The sequence below is a fragment of the Seriola dumerili genome, unplaced genomic scaffold (genome assembly GCF_002260705.1).
Source record: "Seriola dumerili isolate Sdu_G_001 unplaced genomic scaffold, Sdu_1.0 BDQW01000468.1, whole genome shotgun sequence".
In the NCBI taxonomy this organism is placed as follows: Eukaryota; Metazoa; Chordata; class Actinopteri; order Carangiformes; family Carangidae; genus Seriola; species Seriola dumerili.
The window spans coordinates 2,730,486-2,739,531 of NW_019174723.1; the positions used below are offsets into that span (position 1 = coordinate 2,730,486).

The window sequence follows — 9,046 nt, forward strand, 5'->3', positions numbered from 1 at the left end:
CCTTTGTCCCTATATAGAAACAATCTCCTTTTATACGTGAATAAAGAATGATTCGTGCATGGCTGGACTGCAAAATATCATATTGCTGTGAGTGATTTAAAAAAAATTAAGAATTAATGTGAAATTAAACCTCTATCTCATTTGTAAAAGCAGATTTGGATTCAAATTTGAAATAAGTTTTTTTTTTTTTTTAAATTTGGTGAGACTGGTAGGTGTCTTTTTAAGCATCTTTTTCTTTAGGGTGTTTCAGCTTATGATTAGTGTTAAAAGTGACAGTCCCAGGGTGCTCCTCTCCTGGTTGGCTCAGTCACATGAATCACCCTGCCTCCCTTTGGGTTTTGCGAAAAGACCAGCAAACCGTCAACTCTTAACATTTTCTATCAGCAGTGCCACACTCCTGTGCACTCATTAGTGCCAAAACAGAGCGCAGATGCTGTGGTAACCACCTGTTGAAACACACTGTCTGTATATCTGTTTACAGCACAAACTGAGACAGATCACTGGCAGTTTTAATCATCATCTAACTGGCCTGACCTTTTCCTGATTTAAAACAAATGACAGGGATGTTTAATATATGCATCATCAGAGAGACACACTGCGCCATTAAAATGCATCTGATACAGTCATACTATCAGCCTCATTACCTTACCTTTCATTTGTGTCAACTGGATATGCAGCGAGGATCTCTTTCTCTGTCAGAAGTCCACTTATCATGAAAGATATCCACCTCCTCCTCCTCCTCCTCTCCGACCTCTCGGCTCCAATTTTTTGTTCTCTCTCTGTGGCGTAGAGGGAATAGGAGTGCTGCCACAGGTGGCAGAAACTACAGATGCAGCGGACTCATCGTTAGTTAGATGTACAATGCAAAGAAAGGGAAAGGTAGGAGCTGCTGCAGCACTTCAATCAAGCACAGCAACATGTGGTTACAGAAACTGTATTTATCCTCTCCTTCTCTTCCTCCTCCTCCTCCCTGTGGATGCTGGAGTTGGAGGGCTTTGAGAGAGAGAGAGAGAGAGAGAGAGAGAGAGAGAGAGAGAGAGAAAGAGAGAGAGAGAGTAAAGGGAGGGGGGGACGGTGACATAGGGTCCTGTCCTTCCAATAAATATTCCCCTTCCCATCCCCTACGCATTGAAAGCATCAGCACCACCCACTCACTCCAGCCCTCTCTGACATCGATGACAACAGGAGCCATCCAGGTATCCTTTTTAACAGCAAGGGATCAGTGTAAATGACATGTAGTGTAACACCAGGAGAGTGAAAAAGAGGCTGGAAACAACAGATGCGTTTCTCCATCATATCACCTATAATGTCTCTCTCTCTCTTCCTCTCCCTGGTGTGATTGGAAAGCCCTTAATGTTTTAAATCCAATGTGGGTGTTTGGCTGTCTCTGTGTTTTTGTGATCACTTGGTTTGATCCATCTGCTTTCCATGCGGGGTTACCATGACAATTAATAAGTGTTTAAAAAGTCATTTTGGTATAGTCGTGTATGTAGATGGTGTCTATGTGTGTGTGTGTGTGTGTGTGTGTGTGTGTGTGTGTGTGTGTGCATGGGGGTGGGTTGGCTGAAACTCAGCATCCGCCTCCAAATTGAATTTACCTGCAGCCAATAAAACTTGGTCTCTACACACCTCCCCCCCTCACCTCACCACTTGCTGGCTTCTCATTCTCTTATCTGTTACCTCTCCAACACGGTCACACACCAACACACACTCACTCACTCACTCTTTCTTACAACAACCACAGAGTGGGAGGGTAAAAGGCAAATTCAGTTTACATTTAGAGGTTATGTTTTAGCAACGCAGTAGCATAAGTGACTTTACATTGTGCAAGTAACAATTATTTTCATTAATATGCAGATTATTTCTCCTAGATTAATCATTAAGTCAAGCTGTCAGAGAATATTGACTGTTGAAACCCAAAACCCAAACATATTCAGTTTACAATCACATAAGACAAAGAAAAGTAGCAAATGCTCATATTTGAAAAGCTGGAACTAGAGGATGTTTGGATTTTTGCTTGAAAAATGACTCACTGTCTATAAGTGATTGACTCATCAATTAGTCCACTGATTGCCTCAGCTCAACTTTGAACAATGAGTCTATGTCACCATCATACATAAGGCAATCAAGCATGTTCTGAACAGGAAGTTCTGATGAATGTTTCATGCATTTTATGCACCTAAAATGTTTCTGTCACCATGTCAAGCAATGATATTACCTGCACTGTATAGGAGCTGAAACATTGAGTCAATTATAGACAGGAAATTAATCTACAACAAATTTTTTTTCCAAATTGAGTCATAGTGTTATTTCACAAGCAGAAATACCTGGTTTCAGCTTTGCATTTGCGAGAATTTGCTGCATTTCTTTGTCGGCAATGGTAAATTGAATATATTAAGGTTTTTGACTGCTGATGGACAAAACAAGCTATTTAATAAGGAGTCGACTCCGGCTCCAGGATATTATGATAACAGTTTTCTCTATTTATCGACTTTTATTAATTAATCATGAAAATAGCTGTAGCCCTTGTTTTACTCCAACATCCAACAACGTAACATCAACATCTAAATTTAAGTGGAATTGTCCATTAACGTCCATACTATATAAAGAAAATAATTGTTCATTTACAGAAATAATAGGCAGAACATTTTGAAATGAATGATAATAAAAAAAAAATAATACTTATTATTTACTGAATAGTTTTCTAGATACTTTACAAGACAAAGTGAATGTAGGCCTACAAGTAAACTTTACCATGTAGTGGAACTTGAAAATACTTCAGCTCATAGATATTAGTGCACGTCAAGATTATAACAATGAGAGTTATGAGGAAATTAAATCACCCAGTATGCTTCTTTAGATAAACGGCATAATAGAGAAAAATTTATGAATAACAAAGCAAATTTATAATACAAGACTAAATAAATAGAATACACTGTGTGGAATGTTGTTATTTTTATGGCTTTACATAAATATTAGATTAGTTAATTGTCATTAACTGAAGAAATGTCTCATGTAGCGGTTCAGTGCAAATCATCTGTGATGGGTGTGTCAGCAGGTTCACTCGACAAACATACTACGGTGCCTTCACGTTTTCCCCATAAACTCCGTAAACGTTCATTCTAATGTTAAGTCTGATGCCTTCAAGCTTTGTCTTATTTTTATATAACTGCAAACTACGCCTCAGCTGTATAAAGAAGAGCATTAATTAATGAAAAAAAATCTTATAACTACTATCGAAAAAAGAGAGAAAAATAGACGTAAATGTAACTTCTAAGATGTCAACAGAGGATTTAATTGGCTTCCTCTTAAACCTTTCACCTCATGATAGTCCACTGAATTAAGGTTAACATTAGCTGGTGCTGTAAAATAACCAGCAGGTTCCATTGGCCTCTTCGATTGGCTGACTCTGGTGGCTCGGGTCTTAAAATTATGATATTTCCGACGCCTTGGAAGGCAGCATCAGTGGTGCGGTCCAGCGGGTTGTGGTTGGTTCAGCTCGGGACAGCGGCTCACCGTCACGTCACTTTCACGCTGACATCAAACTTTTGATGAAAAGTGTTGTTTGTCACGAAAGAAATACACATTTAATGTTTGAAAATGTCCGAAGACTCGTGGGCACTGGCTGTCGATGTTCAAGAGGCTACAACTCCATCACTACAGGTAAGTTTTACAGGTGACCAACTGCTCCAAAAGTAACATCAAACAGTGGCTAACCAACCTGCTCATCGTTCGGTAGCAGGCTAGCTTAATCTGCTGCCTCGCAACTTTGCTTACACACGCAGTTTGTTGCATAATTTCTTTTTTTTTAGCTAATAATGTGATTAACTGTGTTTTCTCTAACTAGTTTGACTTCTCCAAGAAAGTGGATCGAGTGCGTGGTCCACGTAACATGAGAGGAGACATAAACGGTAACTTAGTTAATAGTTTTCTGTTTTTAAATCTCTAACTAATTTTATCGCTGACTAATGGTGGCATTTGACGCGGGTTGGGGGGGGGGGGCTTTCTCCACCTGTGCAGGCAACATTGTGTCGGAGAAGAGTGAAAATGGAGGCTGGCGAAGAGACGCGGACAAAGTGGACCTGGCCGAACAGTCCCTGTTGAATAAACTGATCCGCCGCTCTCTGGTGCGGAACAGAAACCAGGTGGAGGTCCTGCAGAGGGACCCCACCTCTCCTCTCTACTCCGTGAAGACGTTCGAGGAGCTGAGACTGTGAGTCTGAAGGGAAAGGTTTTTGATAATGACCTGGGTCTCAAACAGATGCGCACTAACACCCAGTTGACAGATAATGTGGTACACCGAGGTAAAACTAATACTACAGGCCTGCAATAAAATAATGAAGGTTGTAATATTCAAATTTTATTGAAATTGTTTAGAGACTTGTTGATTCAAGTGTATGATTTGGAGGATGTAGTTTGTGGTGTTGTTGAACTGTATTGCATTATACAGAGAGGTGTTTATGTTGTTTAGCCTACCCTCTTAATCTATATGAGCCTACCCTCATATAAATGAGGTGGACAAAATAATACAAACACTTGTCCATATAATACAATACAATTCAATAGCACCACAATCTACAGCCTCCAAAATGACTATAAAACTGAATCAGCACCTCTCTAAACTAATTTGAACACCAACCAAACAGCATAACCTTCATGAAGATAGGATTTGTTGTAGAGCTATTGTATTAGACTGCATTAGTTTTAATTAGATCTATCAAATAAACTCCAAAATGAGTGTATACAGGTGTATCCAAAAGTTTGGACAACCCTGGGCAAATGAAGTATTTTATTGTTTTTTTTTTTTTAACTGAAAAGAAGAAAATGCAGTTCCTGCAATAAACAGACTTTAAAAAAAAAAAAAAAGCTTTTCTCTTCAAATGTTCATATACTGTTGGCTTTTATTCATGCATTTTAAAAAAAAAAACCCATGGGGATATGATTAACAATACAGGGTGAGGTAAGGAATAAAATATTCACTGTGCTCCTTAGCAATTTAACTCATCGTTCCGCATTTTAATCATGAGGAAATTACAGGATATGGTCTGTAATAGACAAGGACATTCTCAAGGACAAAGCCAAGAGAAAATACCAGAGAATGGTAAAAGCTTCCCCAAAGTGACGCAAGGGGCACACAAATATTAAACACATTTTGTTATCATTCAGTGTGACTTACACTTACCGTGTACATCATGTCAGATGTCCATCGAGATTACACTTCCATAAATCCACTTAGAAATCATTAAAAAGATTTGCCTCAGAACTTGCTTATTTTAAGTTTTCTTGAGTATAAAAGTAATCCATTTGATACAAAGTGTTTGGAAACTGTCAAAGTACTGACTTAGTAGGGTGACCAAACTTTTGCACATGCCACAATTACAGTTCAATCTTCCTATTTTTTTAAGTCAATTATGGTTTAATTTTTTCTATTTTTGAAGTTAATTAAATAAAAAGTAACAGTTCATGAACATGAAAGGCTCATTATCACTGTCTGTTTGCTGCAGAGGTTTTACTTCTCTTCACTTGTAAAATCAACAAAACATGTAATTTGCCCAAACTTTGCATACAACTGAATGTCTTTTTTTCCACTATTCCTGTTGTTGTGACTCGATGTTCAATAGCAAACCTGAGCTGTTGAAGGGTGTGTACAACATGGGTTTCAACAGACCATCCAGAATCCAGGAGAATGCTTTGCCCATGATGCTGGCGCAACCGTGAGTTCATTTCCACTCCTCTAAATTACTGCTGAGACAAGTAATCAATTCATCTCTGAATCAATGGACAGAAGATTAATCGTCAATAATTTTGGTTGTTGAGTAAGATTATACATTCAGGGAAAACACCTACTATTTGCTGGTTCAAGCTTCTCAAATCTAATGATTTGTTGCACTTCTGTCTTTTATGTCATCGAATTGAACACCTCTAACAGAAATTTTGTAAATTAATGATTAAGTTACTGTAAAATCAATTGATTGAAAAAATATTCCACATATTAATTGATGATGGTAAATCATTTTTGACTATTCATTTTCTTTGAGACATTTTTGGCCTGAATGCACTTACTGAGTTTGGGGTTCCAACTAATTCTTATTTTCATTATAGCTGCAATGATTAGTCGATTAATCAGTCAACAGAAAATTAATTGACCACTATTTTGATCAACTTGTTGCTGCAGCTCTAAAATGGACTGCAACTATTGTCCTTTTAATTTGGTGCCAACAACTTGTGAAAATCTTTTTAACATTCCTCACATCATGGTTTTCTATGATTTATTCATCAATGTGTTTTCTGTGGTTGTAGACCTCAGAATCTGATCGCCCAGTCACAGTCTGGCACAGGCAAAACTGCTGCTTTTTCTCTGGCCATGCTCAGCCATGTAAACCCAGCCAATAAGTGGACTCAGGTAAGCATATAACATGTAATCTCCACAGTCAGCCGGTGTCCACAGCCAGCTGAAGACCCTAAAATGCACTAACCATTAAAAACTGTTTGCTTCTTTCAGTGCCTTTGCATCTCACCAACATATGAGCTCGCTCTGCAGATTGGTCAAGTGATCGAGCAAATGGGGAAATTTTGTCCAGATGTGAAGCTGGCGTACGCCATACGAGGCAACAGAAGTAAGAACGTGACCATAGTTGTAATGGAATAAAATTAGGGGCAAAATGGTATTTCAAGTCATTAGGTAGCCAGTGTTGGTTTAATATCACTGCATGAATTTGTCTGTTCTGTTCAGTGGAGCGAGGCATCAAGTTGCAGGACCAGATTGTCATTGGGACACCAGGCACAGTCCTCGACTGGTGCACCAAGTACAAGCTCATTGACCCCAAGAAGATCACTATGTTTGTGCTGGACGAGGCTGATGTGATGATCGCCACGCAGGGTCATCGGGACCAGAGCATTCGTATCCACAGGTGAGCTCCTTGTAGAGAAACCTACAAGTGTGGATTGATATTAATAAAAGATGAGTCTTCTGTCACGTTCAAGCTTCTCTAGTCATAATATTTTTCCCATTCTCTTGTTACCACTGCAGACAGCTGACAAAGGACTGTCAGATGCTCCTTTTCTCTGCAACCTTTGAGGACTCTGTGTGGAGGTTTGCAGAGCAGGTGGTTCCCGACCCAAACATCATCAGGCTGAAGCGTGAAGAGGAGACGCTGGACACCATCAAGCAGTTCTATGTTCTCTGCAAGGAGAAGGAAGACAAGTTCACAGCACTCTGCAATCTGTACGGAAGCCTTACCATTGCACAGGCCATGATCTTCTGCCATGTAAGTCCCCTTCCAGAAACTCAGCCCATTGCAATGCAAAACTAACTTTTCCTTCACTGTTGGACCTCATTTACATCTGGTGTCAACATGCAGTCTCTATATGGATACATTAAGTGCCCATTATAATTTAATAAATTATGTCTTGTTTTGTCTAATCCAATGCAAAATGAAAAATAATCAGTTTAAAATTATATAAACCATCAACAAGTTGCATATTCCCATATTTTGTGAAGCAGGAATTTTTGGCATTTTTGCATTAAAAAGTGACCAAAACAATTATTATTAAAAGCATAACACATCCGCATATAGCATTTAGCCCAAATCACCTCTGTGCTGAGGTACAGCCTCATAGAGCTGTTTAGTTTGCTTTTCTTATGGATGAGGTCATGCTCTTTAGATTGCTTTTACACATTGGGGAGGTCTGACCTGGCATTAACGTGTCTTTTTCCTTCTCCATACAGATAGAATGTTAACGCCAAGTCTAAACAAGGTCTTGAATTTTGGTAAATTGACAGATGTGTTTTAATCAGTGATACATTCTGCATATTGTACAATCAGAGAACCACATCTGAGCAGAAATCACACCACAAAGACTTTGTCACTTAAAGATTTGCTATTATGCTGTGATAAAAATGTAACTTCCTTAGTTTATCACAAAAGAAGTTGCCTGGCCATGTGGGTTTTAGCCAATTTGCAAGAAAAGAGTCATAGCGGACATGGTCAGATCTCTCGCATACATCACTCTGTACTCTTAGTACATTCTGGATGTAGTATGAGCTTTTCAGTCTAGCTGATGCTTTTTTTTTTTTTTTTCTCAGACTCGTAAAATGGCTGCTTGGCTGACTGCACACCTGACCAAAGAGGGCCACCAGGTGGCGTTGCTGAGTGGAGAAATGACCGTGGAGCAGAGAGCCGCTGTCATCGAACGCTTCAGGAATGGCAAAGAGAAGGTGCTTGTGACCACAAATGTGTGCTCCAGAGGTAAGAGAAATGAAGACTGACGAGCCAGATTTAAAAAAAATTAAACCTTCATCTTTATGTTGGGAGATGAGTATCAATATCTCGAACCCATTTGTGACCATTTTACAGGTATTGATGTTGAGCAGGTGTCACTTGTGGTCAACTTTGACCTCCCAGTGGACATGGACGGGAATGCCGACAATGAGACATACCTGCACCGTATTGGCCGCACAGGACGCTTCGGCAGAAGAGGATTTGCTGTCAATATGGTTGACAGCAAACACAGCATGGATATTATCAACCAAATTGAGATGCATTTCAGTATGTTCCTGTTTCTTTGGCCTTGATCATGTCAAACAGTAAATGTAAGGGTCCTAACTTTCTTGCCTCTGCCTTTCTCCCACAGACAGAAGAATCACAAAACTTGACACGAGCAATCTTGAAGAAATGGAAAGCCTGATGAGCTGAATGGTTTGCCCCATGCACTACCCAATACTGAGGCAGTTAGACGTGTTACCTCAAATGTGACTTGAGTTCTTTCAAGGGTTTATTGTTTGCATTTTATTGTTTACAGGAGAGAGATGCATGCTAATGTTGATTATGCAAAACTAGTGTGCCAAAGTTTTCACTTGGATTTCTTTTGATATGTCCGACTTTGATCACAAGTCACCTTAAGCCTTTAAGCTGCGTCTCCCAGAGACTCTAAACTAACCACTAGCTGTTAAAACAGTGTTTAAGAATGGTGGAGATAATACTATCGTTGATGGTTTGCTGTGCTGTGTTTTTTGATTTGAAGTGTATTATTAATGTAGATTGGG

General features: G+C 39.3%; 1 protein-coding gene across 1 annotated transcript; it reads left to right on the forward strand.

Annotated features, from left to right (window-relative positions):
- Window positions 1-3,600: 3,600 nt before the first annotated feature.
- On the forward strand, window positions 3,601-8,836 carry LOC111235032 (ATP-dependent RNA helicase DDX19A-like). The gene is made up of 11 exons (XM_022763324.1): window positions 3,601-3,663; window positions 3,848-3,911; window positions 4,021-4,213; window positions 5,622-5,714; window positions 6,301-6,403; window positions 6,503-6,617; window positions 6,734-6,911; window positions 7,031-7,268; window positions 8,087-8,249; window positions 8,358-8,549; window positions 8,635-8,836. Exons 1-11 carry the CDS (start codon window positions 3,601-3,603, stop codon window positions 8,694-8,696), a joined length of 1,464 nt encoding a protein of 487 aa, XP_022619045.1. The 3' UTR covers window positions 8,697-8,836.
- Window positions 8,837-9,046: the final 210 nt, after the last annotated feature.

Bases quoted from the DNA above. Each gene is read 5' to 3' on its own strand.
- LOC111235032 (XM_022763324.1), top strand. From the start codon at position 3,601: ATGTCCGAAGACTCGTGGGCACTGGCTGTCGATGTTCAAGAGGCTACA. The intron at 6,618-6,733 runs GTAAGAACGTGA...TGTTCTGTTCAG, and splicing joins CGCCATACGAGGCAACAGAA to TGGAGCGAGGCATCAAGTTG. The intron at 7,269-8,086 runs GTAAGTCCCCTT...TTTTTTTCTCAG, and splicing joins AGGCCATGATCTTCTGCCAT to ACTCGTAAAATGGCTGCTTG.